The sequence below is a fragment of the Ursus maritimus genome, unplaced genomic scaffold, assembly GCF_017311325.1.
Source record: "Ursus maritimus isolate PB19 unplaced genomic scaffold, ASM1731132v1 scaffold_8, whole genome shotgun sequence".
In the NCBI taxonomy this organism is placed as follows: domain Eukaryota; kingdom Metazoa; phylum Chordata; class Mammalia; order Carnivora; family Ursidae; genus Ursus; species Ursus maritimus.
Window position 1 is genome coordinate 1,235,755 of NW_024426996.1, and position 18,283 is coordinate 1,254,037.

The window sequence follows — 18,283 nt, forward strand, 5'->3', positions numbered from 1 at the left end:
TTATTAAACAGGTAAAAACACCAAAAGTGAGCAAACAATAATGGGACTTTCTTTTTTATTTCACTATAAAAACAACAGTGAATTCCAGAGAGATGTTCCATTAATGAGTAAGGATATACCTTGCCAAGGATAACCACCTAAGGATAATAGTGATATGCTGTTTATATTTTATAAAAGCTTATTTCCTCACGGTTATATCCAGTGTTTTAACTAGACTGATGGTGTGCGAAGTGTGATGGATATGGCCCGATCTGTGGTGTCCATGCTACTCTTTGTCCTTGTGGTGTCCACCTGTGTTTAAAAATCGGCATTCATTCCCTACTGATGCTATATAAAATCACCACCAACTTGGGGCCTAAAGCTACACCAATGTATTGTCTGACAGTGTTGAAGGTTACAAGTCTGAAACAGGTCTCACTAAGCTAAAATCAAGACGTTGGCAGGGCTACGTTCCTCTTGAGGTCTTAGGAAAGAATCCATTTACTTGCATTTTCCAGTTTCTAGACGCCATCCACAGCTCGTGGCTCCTGGCCCCATTCCTCCATCTTCTAGCCAGCAAAATTGGGCTGAGTCCTTCTCATGTTGCCATGTCTCTGGTTCCCCGCTACTGCCTCTCTCGTTCACTTATAAGGACCTTTGTGATTACACTGGGCCCACCTGGATAATCCAAGATCATCTCCCCATCTCAAGGTAAACTGATTAGCAATCTTAATTCCACCTGCAACCTTAAATCTCTTTGCCTTGTAACCTAATGTATTCACAGCTCCAGGGATTAAGATGTGGACACCTTAGGGGAGCCATTATTCTGTGTACCAAACATCTGAACACTACTTTCAGCTCTAGTTCCTTTTCTTCCTTTCCTAAAGCCTTCTGAAGTAAAACAGATATATGTGCAACTATACTTTCTGCTTCCCCTCACAGAGTGTTTGCAGGATAACCCTGGTAAATAGTTTATATGATCATTGTTTTGATATCTCATTGAGTCAAAGTATATGATACATTAGAAGAATTTTCTGAGAGTCCATTAGTAGGGATTTGAAAATTCCTTTGAGGATGCAAAGCATTAGGCAAATACAAATTATTAGCCTTGCATTTTTAGAGTAGTCTTCATTGCAGCCATTTTGTATTATATTTTAATCACATCTGTAATACAGTCCTGATGATTTTAAATATCCTAATGGCCCTCATTAAGGACATTGTTTTTCTAGCATTATGTTGTAGATATTTCACTTCCTGTTATTTCATTCACCTCCAAGGACCTTGAAAGCAGCAAAACTTTCTAAAAGTTTGCAATTATTGGTTAGAAACTGTGGTTGCCTATTCGATTCCTTGTAAAGAAATGTTTCAGTGTTGGCCTATTAATGGGTAACAATATCATCTTTTATGTTTCTCATTTTCTATTAAAATTATTTTCTATATACATGGCTACTTCATTGACTATAAAAATTCAAATGTCCACATGGGAGGAATGCTTTTCTGACATGAGCATACACGTATTTGTGTGAGAATAAAATGAGTTCATTTCAGAGAGTTATAGAGTGCCTAGGAGGTCAGCCTTTGGAGTCAGGCTGTCTTGGAATCCAAATTCAGGCAGTTTCAAGCAAATAATTAACCTCTCTGAGCTTGGATTCCCCACTTGTAACATACAGACGATACCACCTGTGAAATCTGTTGTTGTGAGAATTAAATGAGATAAACCATGTAGAGAATTTATCATTGTTCCTGACACCTGTAAGTGCTAAATAAAACTTTAATTCAACCTTCTGTAAGGTGAAATTGGCCTTTGGGGGATAGCATTTGCCAGTGGGTGGGATGCCAACTCCCGGAGACATAGTGACAGGGAATCCTAGAGAAAGTCATTCATTCTTTTAGAATACTTCTCAACCCTGATTTGGTCAAGGACAGCGTCTCAGACTGAAGCTCTCCTGACTTCATGAACTCTAACACTATCAAAGAGAGGTTGACCTATGTGCCCAGAACCTGTCTTTACCCATAATTTTTTCAGCATCATTTTATTTTCAATTTCTGTTTATTTGTATGGTCACCTTCTCTTTAGGGCAAGTGGTAATGATTTTTCATTTATGGTAGTGATATAAATGTTTCTTTAAAATATGTTTAAGCTAAAGAAAAAAAGGTAAAGAAATTTTTTTCTTAAACAAGAAGGTACAATAGCCGAAAATTTGAGGAAGGTTTTTTGTGAGAATGACTGAAATTTGCAAGAATCTGTCCCAGGGGACTGTACTCATGACTGCATTCTGAAATGAGTAGTGACTTTCTGGAACAGAAGTTATGCATCAAGAGTCACCCCCAGTAGTCACAGTAAGTACTCTTAGCTGTAGCTCACCCCACTAACTAGTTCTCATAACTAAATTATTCAGATCTCAGAAGTGAAGGTTTTTGAGTCATCTGATATTCAATTAGAGTGTAGATAAGAAGAAATAGTGCCATTCAGGTTTTCCTATCCTTTTTTCACTTAAATACAGTCCCTGAGGGCTAGAGCCACCTTTTTATGTATTTCTTGGACCTAGCACAGATCAAGAATAAATGTTTGAAGAGTTAATGAATAAAGGATAATTACTCCTGCGTAAGACAAAAGAGGCATTAGTCCACTCTTTCTTGATGGATATCCTCAATTCCAAATGCCTAGAGAAAGCAATTTTAATTTCTGCAGTGTTTTCCCTTAAAATAAGAGATATTAATTGAATTATTATAATAAGCCAATCATTCTCATGAATAATTAATGTGATCATCAATATACATAACGTCTCCGGGGCATCAGTGAGTCACATGGTTCATTAGTGACAGAGCCACTACTTGATCCTGTGCTTTTTTTCTTTTCTTTTTTTCTTTTTAGATTTTTACTTATTTGAGAGAGAGGGGGAGAGAGAGAGAACGAGGAGGGGAGACGGGTAGAAGGAGAGGGAGAAGCACACTCCCTGTTAGCAGGGAGTCTGATGCAGGGCTCAATCCCAGGACCCTGGGATCATGACTCGAGCTGAAGGCAGGTGCTTAACTGACTGAACCACCCAGGCGCCCAATCCTGTGCTTTTTTGACTTCAAATCCAGCACAGTGAAAAAGTATTTCCTATATCATTAAAAATTATTCAGTCTTTCCTTAGGTTACTAATAGTTTCGTATGGAGGAAGATCTATTCTTTATCCAATAAATCATTGTGGATTTTCCTTTGTTTTCTTTTCTTTTTAAACACTGTTCAATAGATTTATATGAAGAGAGAGCAAAATTGAAATAGTTATGAATGACAGGTTACTAAACTGCCATACAAATGTAACTTTAAAGTGCATACACAAATATTAAACATATAACACTACAGAGCTGAACAAGTAATATTGTTAAAAGTAAACATAGAAAAATAAAAACTACAAGTATATATATATATATATATACCATGTCTTTTCCCAGTTTTTTTTAGTCATTGTACATATTTTCAATTATGTGCATGTATTATTCTAGAAAAAAATAGTAAAACAAAATGATTTCTTCTAGACACACAAGAAGAATATTAAATTTCATTTGCTTTTGGACACTAATCATATTTTTTCTATTTGCCCCAGAAGATATTTTAATAAGCTAAATATTCTAAGTTATAGACATTTCAGTAAAAATAACTAAACTAGCTGTTATCAGATTAAAAGTTAATTTAATATTGGAAAATGACCTAAAATTATCTTTGTGTAAAAGGTTTTGTGAATTTTTAATATTTGTTCATAATTAGGAAAAGCCCTTCTTCAAATCAATTTGAAAAAGAAAGTCAAAACGGGGGTTGTTATGTAGAGCTAGATTTATACCTCAGAAGTAGGGCATTCAGAAATGGCTACAACTTCATTTATACTTTTTCATAAACTTAATTTGTCTATTTTCCTGTCACTTTTGTGCTACCAGTCAATCAGCAAGCATCTATTAATGTGCTTCCCTCTGCTAAATGGATGCCAGAGACTACTCCTCCCTTAAAAGAGCATCCAATCTATGTGAGTGATTAAAGTCATTGTCATATTAGTGTTGTTTACATGTGTTTGTCAATCTCCAAGGCATAAAATTGTCAGCTTAAACTATCTGCATTTATATCAGTTACTGTTGTTTCCATTAGGAAAATATTTCAGCAGTAATTTATTTGGGTGACTCCTAATAACCTATGTTTGCTTCAAAGGTATGTTTCATTGACAAACATTTCTAACATGGAAATAATCTGATGATGGCCAAACTGATCTTAATTTTGGAATGTTTTGATGAATAAAATCCTAATATTTGAACAATATGAGGCCACTTACGTAGCTTACGTGATTACTGACATAGCAGGTTTATATAGTCTGACATGGGAAAATATCTGTAAAATCAGTTGCTTGGTTGAGACACATACATGCTACTGAAATACCAACCGCAGAAGTACACACACTCCAAAGTATTCTTATATTTAGAATGTTTCCAGGTTTTTTTTTTTTAAATATTTTACTTATTTATTTGAGAGAGAGAAAGAGCAGGGCAGAGGAGAAGCGGAAACCTTAATGAGCAGGGAGCCTGATGTGACCCTTGATCCCAAGACCCCAGGATCATGACTTGAGCTGAAGGTAGACACTTAACTGACTGAGCCACCCAGGAGCCCCATGCATTCTCAGTTTATTTCATTCATACAACTTTACCTTCCCTAACAGATAATTCCCTTCTGATTTTCCTCCCATTTTCTCTGGCACATCCCACAGTCAAAGCACTCATTTGAATAGTTAGAATTAATCATAAGGGAATTAAATAAACAGGAAAATCATGTGTGCCCTACACACCCTGCCAATGTCATTTTCCCTACTCTATACCCCCTTCTATTTCTATTCCTAAAATAGAGAGAGTCCTTATATAGCCCATCTCCCTCTCACTCAAAAGGTGGCTGGAGCACTGAAGAAAACATAGCTAAACACAGTGTTACCAATCTCTGGTTTGAAAGAACCATCCTTTCCTTCTCTTTGCCATTTAACAGGGATGAAAACTTGGCAAAAAACCCTTTTTCTCTACTAGTGTTAAGATGACAATGCATTCCATGGTTAAATACATTGGTGAAACAATGGATTAGAGAAAACTGAAGATACATTGTTAGTTGTAGAATTTTTCAGGCCACTGGAATGCCCCAGTATGCACATTCAAAACTGATCTTACACAACACTTTTTTCAAGGAGCATATATACTACACAATACAGTTTGAGCAGCACAGCACTAAAGAAAGCCAGCCTGGGAGTATGAGCTCAGGTTTTTCAGGTATTGGCCATCAGATAAAAGAAGTTATGAGTCACCCTTCATAATGTCCCATGTGTCCACTCATTTACTCACCTAGCAACAGACATGATAACATATCAATCACGGAGCACCTACTATGCTGCCAGTCTTACCAAATGCTCTTTCCTCTTTTCATCATGAGGTACAAAGAGGTCTTGTAACAGAATTACCTAAAGAATGAGGAGCCTAGATTTTTATACACAGCAGATGAGAAAATTATTCTAAGGAGTCATAAAGTAATAAAATATTTTTAAATAATAAAATAAGATATGAACATACTTTTTAATGAATCTTCTGTATTTTCCTAAGGAGAAGCAGAAATGAAATGTGTGTTAATTGCTAACTTCTCAGCAGACTGGTCCTCACAAAAGAAATAGAAAAGCTCTCCCTTTCTTTCCATAATTACTAGTGCTTTCTAATTACTCATAGGTTACTCAGAACTAGAAATTTGCTTAGGAGGACCTTTCTATTATTCTTCTGACCCTCAAAGATCTAGGTGAGACATTGTATAGATGTAAACTCTTTTGAGAATAAATTGCTTAGACATAATTCAAGCAATTCTGAAAACATCACTAAAGCTTTACCTATACAACTATATCAACTATTATTTTTATCTAATGAGGTTATTAGAAATGCCTATTAGAAATGCCAAAAGTTAAGAGACTCTGAATCAACTCCACTATGATCCAGTTTCTGTGTGTGTGTTTTTTTCTTTGGGGGTGTGGCAGAGGGGATGGAGGATAATATATGGATAATATATAAATCTTCAAGAATAAAGAAATGAAAAAATTAATCACATTTTTATTTTAAAATGATATAAAAACAGAATTCTCAAAATGGGAGAAAAGTGTTCTTTACCCATTAACTATTTCCCCTGAAGACAACACATAATTTCACATATAAAGTCATATAATTTGTTTTCTTAGCAGATCATAGATTTCAACAAGTTCAATCTATAGTGAATACCCAGAGAAACACATTTGAGATATTAATGTGTTTAATAAAGCAATCAGAAAAATTAAACAGGAGAACTGAAAGAACATTTATATGAAGCTGTCCGTCTTGAGATTCATGAGTATGTGACACCAGAAGTGCTAAGAAGGAGCGCTGTAAACACATTCTTTCTAATAAGAGTGAAATTTGAATACTAGCTCATGCTGAAAGTAATAACATTTGCCATTTGCTAAGCACCTGCTATGAATGTTCCAGGCACTTTATAAACAGAATTACATTTAATTATATCAAAAGTAGGTGTGTTACCTATTTCCGATATAAAGAAATTGGATTTTAGATGAGTACTTTGCTCAAAGTCACAGAATAAGTGACAGTTCCCATATTTGAGTTGATAGAGATACTGGTATAGACAATCAAACCGCAGATGTGGACACATTCAGTTGTCTTTTAAATAGTATTTATCAGGGTTAAGTTGGAAAAATGTATAGGAAAACAGGTGAGAGATTAGGAAATTAGTTCAACTGCTCTGTGATACAAATAAAAATATTTTACACTGCAATTCTATATGCATATCCAAAGATCTATCTTAAATTTCTTTTGAAAAGGCATTGCTTTTTTTATTGTAACATCTTATACAGTTTAATACTAACTTTTAAAACATTAGATATATTCCTTCCTATAATGTCAATGTAAAGGTCACAACAATTCAAAGAATAAATTTTGTGAGAAAATTCATTTACATGGGAGGACATTTTAAATATAGAAAGCAATACCTTATTACATTTGTTCACAGAACCACAACAGGAAAGTTCAACTTTCATGTGGTTATAACATGAGTGAATGGAAAGTCTCCAACTTTATCATTTGATTTAAATAAACCAAATTACTATATATTTCTTTTGAAACCTAGAGCCTTTCATACACAAAATTTTCTACTCAAATTAATCCAATAGAAGATTTAATAGCATTTAAAGTTGACTCTCCCCAAATAAGTATATAAATATAATACCATTCCAATGGAATGAAAGGCATCTATTTTTGTTGGTGCAGATCCAGCAAATGGGAGATGGCTCGTGAGCCAGAAATTCTTGGGATCCTGGCACCAGTCTGTTCCAGGTGCCGACAGCTGGTTCAGTGCCTTCTGATTCCCCAGCTTCCTGATGGTAATAAAATAGCAGATCCCCCTGACCAGTTATGAAAACTGGTTCCTGCAGCCTTGTTAGGAAAATGATTCCTGATGGCCCAGACTAGAGATTGCTCCCAAACCCCTTACATCAATTATGTAAAAACCTAATTTCCTATATCAAACTTCTTTCTGTTAAAATGGCTAGATTGCTTTCATTAAATGCCTCTAAATCAAGTGTTACACAATATTTCAATTGTTTCATGGAAGAAGTAGCTAAAATAATTTCTAAATGGAAGTGGAAGAATGGAAGAATATCTAACAATAAACAAGAAAATTATGGAAAAGAAAATCTCTTGGGAGAACTTTCCTTACCAGATATTAGCTTGGAAATAAACAAACACATTAGCAAGGCAGAATAGAGAATTCAGAATGCAGATTCCAGGATATATAAGATGTCGTCGTCGCATGGCAACGGTGGTACAGTCAACACTTGATCAGTTGGGGGGTTAGAGGCACCAGTCTCCCATGCAGTCAAAAATCTGCGTCTAACTTGTGATTCTCCAAAAACTTAACTACCAATAGCCTACTATTGACCGGAGGCCTTATCATTAACATAAACAGTTGACTGACACAGTTTGTATATGTATTATATACTGTATTCTCACAATAAAATAAACTAGAGAAAAGAAAATGTCAAGAAAATTATACGGAAGAAAAAATACACTTACAGTACTATACTGTATCCAAAAAACCCAAAAAACAAAAACAAAAAACATGGGTAAGTGGACCCACCCAGTTCAAATCCATGTTGTTTAAGGGTTTGAAGGTATTTCAATTTACTGGGAAGCGTAAATGCTGATTTCTCAACCGGCTGCCCTTATTTTGAAAAACTTAATCCACCAGGGGGACTGAGATAATAGCTAGTAAACTATGCTACTTTTATACCTCCTCTTCCTCTTTTATTAAGATAAATGTCATAGGCATTCTCTCACTCTCATGCCCCAATTTAAATACATTTTTAAAATTTGCCAAAAACAGTATGCTATCAATTTTTAAGTAAAAACACCCTATTAAAAACATTTAAAAATACTACTGTTATAATTTTATAATTGATACAATTTTATAACTACATAATTCAAAATTATAAACTTCTTAACAGTGCTTAACTCTTACAATATTAATCTTTGAGTGAATTATTTCCTCACCAACTCTAGGGGTTTTAAGTTTAGAGACAAAAATAGCTGCATGGATTTTCTTCAAATTTCAGTAATAAGCAAGGTAATACCAAATATTCTTATCAGGAGGACTACTAGACTTATAAGACACCCTATTCTCAGTGCATAAAAGATGTAATTCACAGGTTGTTTAACTTTGGGTGGAAGATGCATAGCAGACATCATTTTAACAATGACAACTTCCTAAAAGAGAAGAAGCTTTACAGAAACAGAAGAGGCAGTATTTGAGAAATAAAGTCATTCTAGTCTAAAATCTTCTTTTCCTCCAAAAAAAGAGAAACTCAGTCAAACTAGTTCACCTAAAAAGAAGGTAATTTTAAGGATACTACAGGCATTTTATGGAGACCAGATCAGAGAAACAAGTGCAGCTGGATCTTACATAGCCTGGAAATGGAGTCAGAAACTAAGACTACTCCCTCTTTCAGTCCTCCTCAATTCCCTCAACTCATCTTTCCAATCATCCATTGTGGACAAGAGTCAACTGGCTGTCATCCTCTATTGTGTGTCATCAAACATTACCCTTCCACTGACAACAGTCTCATTCTCTTTTTTGAAAGGAAAGGCTTTGTTGATTCCAGCAAATCTGCAAAAGCCAGACAACACACACCATTGGCCAGTAAGCAAAAGCAGCAAGCTGCCTCTGAATTTAGTGCCTGTTCTTGACCCAAGTGACTGTTTCCAAGAATCTGAATGATACACGGTTTTAACCATTTAACATGGGTACAGATGGACAGGAGCTGATAAAGAATGGGTCTCTGGTCTATAGACAAGTACCTGGAATAGTGAAAGTTCTAAAGTTTTATTGAAAAGTGATGAGAGAATTAAGGAAATTATCTCATTAACTGAAATGAAGGTATAATTTTGCTTCAGTTTTATCTCACTGACTTTCTCATTAGTGACCCAGTAGTTGACTAATTGCACTAAAGTGCAGTTGTCTCCTGAGATTTTATATCAGTCTATTAAATCTAAATAAAATGCAATCAACCAATGAGGAAAATGTGTAAATCTTAGGGATTCTTCACACGGTCCCAAGAAATACTCTATAGTTTGTCATTCTAGTGACAAGATTTTATAGAATCATATCACTTTGATGTGGTATGTTTCTTCCCCACATCTCTGATATGGGTGTTTCTCCACTCTCTATACCCTCCCTAAAAAGATATGATGACTTAGAAGTTACAACTTAAATAGTTTAGAAAAGTTCTTGTAGGAGATGAAATAACACAATGAATTATTACATACTTCCATATAATTGTACTGAACAATATAACTTCTTATTCAAAGTAGGTGCTAATCTTCCGATGCTCTCACTTATCAAGGTAATGTGATATCCATATCAAATGAATTCAAAGTAGTTAACACAATAAATGCAGTCTTAAAAGAAGGCCAGGATTTCAAGTGGTCTTGGCACTATGTTATTTTTCTGAAAGTTAGTCATGATCCTTCCTATGGCTAAGTTAGAACAAATAAATGAATGAAATATTGATCCTTACCAAATGGTAAGACTTAATCTTCAGCATGTATCATAACCAAAAAATGAGGCACACAGTAAATGAAATTTCAAGTCAGAAACTTCTTGTACTTTTTTAGTATGTTTTTATAAAGGGGAACACATTAAAAATGAAGCATGGGAATTACTAATATAGAAAAACAGTATAAGAGCTTAAGAGAAAGGAAAATATGACACATAGAGTGATAAAACATAACTAATTTTAATTAATGGGATACACAGGAAATCTTATAAAAGACCACAAGGCATTGAAAAATTACTTCTCATGATTACAAAGGGAAGTGGTCTTTCTGGATTATTTCAGTGTGGAGCACTTGAAAACAAAGAAATTCCTGTTCAGTGGTAAATGTCTAAAAAAATCATTCTTTTTCTCTGAGTGAAAATAAATATGAGAGGAGCATAATTCCATATAATATCTGACATTTTTACCTGCACTATTTCAATGTCTGCAGTGAAACTTAGATACCATTCTTTATTAGAACAGCAAAGAATTACAAGGCCATATAACAACTTAGTTTTAAATAGTAACTTCTGGAATTTTTGCCCTTCCCATTCTTATTTCATAGCTGTCTCTGAAATTACTGTAAGATATTATAGAATATATAAAGAAAGTAATAAAATAGCAATGTAACTCTGGTAATCAGGTAGCAGTTAAATTCTTAAAACATGCAACTTATATATGGCAGAAATAATATTCTTTACATTGGATATTTTTTTTTAACCAAGCAGTAAATATTTTGGTAAAGTAGATTCTCCATCTTCTTATAACTCAGTGAAGTATCCCATAATTTTCAATTTTATCCTTACTTTTCCACATATATTTACATATATTTTTTAACTAGGTCACAACTGGTACTCTGTGATATGGGAAAATAAAACATGTTCTCATTTTGTCCTATTAAATTCCCATTCTTTCTTTCCTGTAAATGCCCTAGCCTAATGCCCTTTAAATCAATTTATCCTTAGTTCTTCTGATTGTCTGTTCTTTTTTTCTCCTCTCAGAACTATTAACCACAATGTTTCCCCAAGGATATAGCAGTATCTTTCTACAGGAAGCCTTGCACCCTCATTTGTTTCATGTGGGAGCTTGTTGACTTCATTCAAGTTTTCCCCCAATTCAATAGTTTATTTTCTCAATAAAAACTCTATATTTTATATGTAAATATGACACTATTGACCAATGACCTAAGAATTAAAACAGTAGCTAACATGTATTAAGCAATTACTATTAGCTATGGCACCCTGAAAATCACTTCATGTGCATTTTCTCTTTTAATCCTCAAAACCACTCTTTCAAGCTAGTGTTATTGTTCTCTCCACTTTCGCTTTTTAAATGGATAAACTGAGATAATGACAGATTTAGTTATTTACCCAAGATCAAACAGCAAGTAAGCAATGAAGCTAGACTGATGTGAGGGAGTCTGAGTCCAGAGGCCATCTTAAGCAGGGCTTGATCACCTACAATATCTGTTCAGATTGACGTGGTGAAAAAATTCCCTCTGATTTTCCAAGTATACACCACATATGCTGCTGTTTAAATCGAAAACCTTAAGCAATTAGATATCATAGAATTATTCCACATTACAATGAAAATGCCCTAGGAGAGCTATCTCTCTTTAAAATCTCAGCAAAAGTAACTTTATCGGAACATTTCCAGCTGCTCTAAAGGAGGCAAGTTTTACTTGTCACCAGAACAGAACCAGGGTATTTCCTTAGAAGGAGAAATCAAGGTTATTTGCTATGTTGGAAGACTGCAGTCAGAATAAGAAGCTTCAAATCTTCAAGAACTTCAAGACAAAGAGAGAGTCCCAGACAAACTACGTCCCTCACAAGTTATAATAAGGATCTAGCACATGGTGAGACAGGGTAGGTGCCTTCTCTTTTTAAACTAATAATTTATTTAACTCTCCTCATCAAAGGCATCAAATAATGTTAATAAAAAATATAAAAACTATGGGGTGGGGAATAATCTGCACTTTAATAAATAAACAGAAGGTAGTAGTTAAAATAAATAGAAGGTAGTAGTTAAAATTAAATTTATTTTTAAAATTACTAGTTTTGGGATAAAGCAAAGGAAGAATTTCTCATTTGTACATCGGAGGAGAGTATCTAATTAAATATAAACCAGAAAAAATACATCCTAAATGGAATTTTCATCTACTGTACAACATTTTTGCATTGCTTTAGTAATGGGTTCCTGCTTCCATTAAAAGAAAAACTGGATACTCATCCATCTTTCTGGTGGCACCATACACAGATGTCATTATAATATACCATACACCTACAGCTAGAAGTATAAAATCTTCATGGGCATGAAACTGTTTACCATTTTATACTCATATTACCACACAGCTTTTGTAGGGGAATAAAAAATTGTTGGTGAAGTGACGAATATGATCTTCAATAACAATATGATCTTAAATAACTATTTAGTTATGGGACCATGGGAAAAATCACTACTTGGGTCTCAGCTTTCACTGCTCTACAATGAAGTTGGACTAACTTTACCACAATGTGTCATGTTAAGCTAAAGTCTACCATGCTGTGGAAATGCTTGTCCAAAGCAGAGAGAGACGTCACACAAAAAATTTCTCCCTATGTTAAAAGAATTAATCAGAACCAGTTCTCATACAAAACAACTCATACCCAGGACTAGGCATGGGTTAATATCAAAAGATAGTTTCTTATAAGAAAAGTATTTCAGGGGTGCCTGTGTGCCTGGTTAAGCATCTGCCCTCGGCTCAGGTCATGATCTCAGGGTCCTGGGATTGAGCCCTGCTTCGGGCTCCCTGCTCAGCAGGGAGTCTGCTTCTCCTTCCCCCTCTCCCTCTGTGTTCTCTCTCTCTCTCTCAAATAAATTAATAAAATCTTTAAAAAAAAGAAAAAAGAAATAAATTCATAACCTTGGCCAAAGGAGGTAAATGAAACAAGTGATAAATACCATATTGGAAAGGACCAAAGTAAATGGGGAAAAACACACAGAAGGAACAGGAATAATCAGAATGAGCTAACAGCTGGGACACATCACTCTAGCATTATTCACAACAGCAATTACCTCAAAGTATTCTTGAGTATCAAGTGGAATAAAAGTCATATTCTGGCTAAACTGTTATTCTGGCTAAACTGTTCAATCAAGAAGTTTGAACAAACTGTAGCCCATTCTGTTTAACTAAATTGTTAGGCTGAAATCACAAATGTTAACATATCAAGGTATCAATGGCTCTAATTCCTTTCTTGCCATTTAAATTGTCACAAATATACTTCCCATTTTAAGAAAAGCAGTCTTTTAAAATTTATATATTAAAAATATACACTACCCAAGAGAAGCATCATTACCTTAAAAAAATGCTGATAAGCTATGAGAAATTCTATTCAGTAAATTAGTACTTTCGCTCAGATTTTCTTTTGCATTTCTCACTGTGAACAACTCCAGTAATCTTAATACCCAAATTTCAAAGGTTTTTTCAAAATTTTTTCAAAATTTCAAAATTGAACACTTTATAATCATTATAAAGTTCACAAAAGCATTTGAAACACTCAAAAAGAACTGATTGCAAGTGCCTTAAGGTCCATTTGATCTATAAATCCATTTCCGTATTCAACAACATGGACGGCTTCTCCTTTTAACAAGTTAGCAAAATCTGCGGGTGAGGAGGCTCTACACAGAGTCAGCTGTCAGATGAGCGAATCGCAGGCCATCCTAGCAATTTTCCGGGTTGGATTTTGTAAGGCCGGGCAGATAAACCGGACAAGCGGTTTTGCAATAACATGTTGACAGCATTTTTAGAATTACGCAGGACTTTAAAATACGCGCTTCACTTTAAAACCCGTCTCAAGGTGACTGGAGAAACTGGAGACCCCTGTCCCAGGTGCTCTGGAAAGTTCTAAGCACTCCAAAGTTGGCGGTCCACGTGGTCCGAACACAGAGCGCTCGCACCTCGTCCCGGCCAGACTGCCCCTCAAAGACGCCCGCCTCTGAGGGGCAGACAGAAGGGGCAGCCCCGGTGCCCGGTCCCCGAGGCGCGCCAGCGTCAGCGGCGCAACTATCGCCGAAGGGAAGGGCGCTCGGTCTCCACCGCGCCCCGGAGCCCGCCGGCCTCCCCCCTCCGGCGGCCCGCACGCGCGAACACCCACCTGGGGGCGCTGGGCCGCTGGAGGCCCGCTGCCGGCTCCCGCCCGTCCGCACCGTCGCTGCAGGCAGCATCGCGGCGGCCGAAGGCAGGCAGCCTGCGGACTGATGCGCGCGGAGCCTCGGACTCCGCTGCCTGAGCTGCCCCACGACCTCGTCTCTCGGCCTCCGCCGCTCGTCGGAACACCCCGGGCGCCTGTGGCCAGCGCGTCCGGAAACGCAGTCCCCGGGCTCGGGCCACGGGGCCACCGCCAGGCCTCGCCGGGAGACCTGAGGAAGTGAAACTGCCCTGGGGCTTGCGCTTGCCTGCCTTTTAGGCTGCTCTGGTTTCTCCAAACACTCTCTGGTCCTGTTCCCTCCTCACCTTTTCACTCGGAGTACCTGACAGCAACGTCGGCTACCACTCCAACTCTTGACCCATTCTAGGTCTTCCACCATACTTCCCACTTCCGAGAAGAAATAGGGATACCAGATGTAGACACTCGCCGGGAAAGTGGAGTAATAGATATATAGATCTGGTTGTTCAAAATATAAAGATGTCGGTGTAGATATACAGTTGAATGTTTTTAATATTTCATTTTGCCCAGACTTTGTAGCCTAGAACCATAAATTGTAAAGTGATTTAAAATCCCATATAAAACTGTATTTCCCTCTCCTGCTCCAAGTCAGAACTGGGTCCAGTAAAAAATTAGATATGGATTGAAATAGGTTCTCCAAATAAGAGTTTACTTTGCTTGCTTTGAAGACAGAAATACTAAAACTTTTCCCAGAGCCTTAATATAAATGTACCTTCTTCTCTCAAGATCTCTAAATTAGTAATTTACCTTTTGAAATTGAAAATACTTTTGAAGATCAAATTGAAGATTTGGTAATAATTCATGGCTTAAATGTCCCTCTCCGTCTTTTTAGAAAAGAAATCTAAAAGGGAGAGCTGTGCAGCAACTATTTATTTCATGCAAAGTCTTTTTTAGTATCCAAAGTATCCAAAATGTTAACTTTTTTAACATAACTCGATTTGTTTTTTATAGTTTATACCATAATAAAGAAACCTTGGAGAAATGTGTGAAACGACAGCAATTCTGAAACTGTCGCAGATATATTTTTCTGCTTTCCAATATTTCCTTTAATGTCATTATTAACTTTAAGTTGATTTTCTGTATTTAGAATTAATATAGCAAGAGATTTTATCTAATTTATGAAATAATATATTGAGAAGTTTGTTGTCTTCTATAAATACCCGTTTACTAAGAGATCTCAATACAATAAGGTTAAAGACAGACGAGAGGGTTTGGTTTGCAGGGAACATATAAACCATTGGTAAATATTTTCAGAAATTCAATTCCTAGGGGGCTCCTGGGTGGCACAGCTGTTAAGCATCTGCCTTCGGCTCAGGGCGTGATCCTGGCGTTATGGGATCGAGCCCCACGTCGGGCTCCTCTGCTGGGAGCCTGCTTCTTCCTCCCCCACTCCCCCTGCTTGTGTTCCCTCTCTTGCTGGCTGTCTCTCTCTCTGTCAAATGAATAAATAAAATCTTAAAAAAAAAAAAAAAGAAATTCAATTCTTAGGAACATATAAGTCTTTTTAAAACAACTCACTGGGGAGACAATGTCCTAACTGATGTATTTGCATATGTATATATGCATATATGTACATACATATGTATATATATATGTGCGTGTGTGTGTGTGTGTATACACACATACATATATATGTGTGTATATATAGATATGTATATACATATATTCTTCACAAATACTTTAACCATGATTTTGAGGAGGAAGAGAAAAACATTCCACCTTATGGTCCCCAATTAAGTGTCCAAATGTTCAAAGGCATTTTAGTTTGTTCCATGGAAATACACAATGCTCACTCCCTCCACGCACACAAAGATTTGTTAATAAGGATAGTCTTCAGATAGCAAATTGTATCTGTCACATGTATGAAGCAACTTTCCTGTAGGAAGAGCCCTGAATTGGACATCAGAAGGCTATGGTTGCCATCTGGACTCGGCACCTTGCTATCTGGGCAACCAGGACAATTGTGAATATTTCTGAGCCTTGTATAATCACTAAATGAGGAACTTGAAGTAATTATATTCAACTCTCTGCCAGCTATACAATTTTATGATACTGTCTTCTCTAATATACATAGAATAAGATGTAAAATACACAGGAAAATTAAGCACATTTTCGAATCATCACTTGGACACTTTACATCAATATAATCCTGTTGAATGGAAAAATGAAAGCAAAAATGTGTTTAAAATTTGGCCCTGATTTTTAAAAACTGTTTAATAAGGCTTTGTGCTAGAAAACACTGAAAAATCCTCCACTAAAGCTCAAAAATTATTCCAGCTTTGTTTTGGTTTTAGGTACTGAATGAGAATATAACTCTTGTTCAAAGTTATGAGGTACTGTGGACTCTGGGAAACAAACTGAGGGCTTTAGAGGGGAGGGGGGTGGGGGATTGGGATAGGCTGGTGATGGGTATTAAGGAGGGCACATATTGCATGGTGCACTGGGTGTTATACGCAAATAATGAATCATCGAACTTTACATCAAAAACTAAGGATATACTGTATGGTGACTGACATAACATTATAAAAAATTATTATAAAAAAAAGTTATGAGGTAATGTTTAGCTCCTTTACCTGTTTGTTCTTATGTTTCATTACTGTTGCTGTTAACAGCTACCCTATTTTGTTTTGTATTATATGTGCCAAACACTGTGTAAGTATTTCACAATGGTCATGCCCTTTGATTCTCAAAATAATGTGGCTTTAACCATATTTTACAAATGAGGAATCTGGGTTTTAAAAGTTTTAAGTAACAGGTAGAATTCAATCCTAGATCTGATTCCATAGCCTGCCCTCTTAATTATAATCTTCCCCTTCCTTCTAAAATTATGTAAGGTCATTGCTTAGGATTACATGGACATCAGGGGCAAGGTTATACCTATATTCATATCGAAAAGTTGCTTTTGTTTCCCTACCTACTTTCCCACAGGAAATAATCTCATGGAAATAAACATCTATATCTTTAAGAATAGGCATGAACTGCACTCATAATTTATTATAATGTGGGCACTGTTTTGTTGAGGGTATGTAGACGTTGTTCTCACAAAGACAGGAAAATGTGTAGAGATCACAGACAGACAGAGATGCTGTGGCCTAAGTCTTACATGTATTCTAACTGCCCATGCATTTATGAAAAGATATTTTAGAAATGTTTTCACTCATTTGGTCTTGTTTCTCAATGTCAAGCACATCTTTAGTCACAGTTGACTTTATTTTCCTGTGCTTTCTCCCTTAAGGAAATTATACTGTCTGAAATGCTGGGTTATCTCTTGTTTCACATTTGTTCTGGGGGAAGAGGCACTCAGTAATTCTCACACTGAGATGCTTTTTCAGGCAGAATGCCACCAGCAGCATGTAATCACAGATTTCTGATTTTACCTGTGTTACAGAATGACAAAAAATGCTAGCCACAGTTGGTTTCTTGTTTCTCAATATATCAAACTCTTGGATCCATTGACTTCTTCCCCTGTACTCTTTTTCTAGCAGCATATTGAATGCCTCAATATCATTACCCCACTTGGTGGAGATTATAAGAGCCTCATGCTGACTCTGTGTTCCAATAAATGGACAGCTAAGGTTATTCGCTGTTGCCCTGTTGCAGTTGCTATGGCTGATTCCTTGCACCCTTTGCAGACTGGGTGCTTTTGCTAATGCTGTTGGCTTCATTTCCACTTTTAGATTCTGGATCCTTTTAAAAAATAAAACTGTTGTGTCCCCCCCCCCCCAAAGCAGTAACCTGTTGTAAAAGTGAAATAGTATTTTGCTTCTTCACGGTTGTATATAATGGACAATTTTCCTTTTGAAGAACACGTCCAGATCTTTAGACACTGAATTATATGTTATTCTCATAGGATGTTATTATACTTCTCATTTGCTAGCTCAAAACTAGAGGAAATACTCAGAAAGTCTGAAGGAATTTCCTAGCAATAAAACTTTTTTTGTTGTTATTGATAGGCTTTCCTCATTTTCTTATCTT

General features: G+C 36.2%; 1 protein-coding gene across 1 annotated transcript in view; it reads right to left on the bottom strand.

The window, feature by feature from the left end:
- Positions 1-14,669, bottom strand: part of BANK1 (B cell scaffold protein with ankyrin repeats 1) — a 283,522-nt gene extending 268,853 nt beyond the window's left edge. Inside the window, exons 1-2 of the mRNA XM_040625306.1 lie at positions 14,613-14,669; positions 14,237-14,501 (exon numbers count right to left, since the gene is read on the bottom strand). Of these exons, the coding sequence (XP_040481240.1) occupies positions 14,237-14,501; positions 14,613-14,669 (322 nt within the window). The remainder of the gene's footprint in view (positions 1-14,236; positions 14,502-14,612) is intronic.
- Between the last annotated feature and the right edge of the window lie 3,614 nt (positions 14,670-18,283).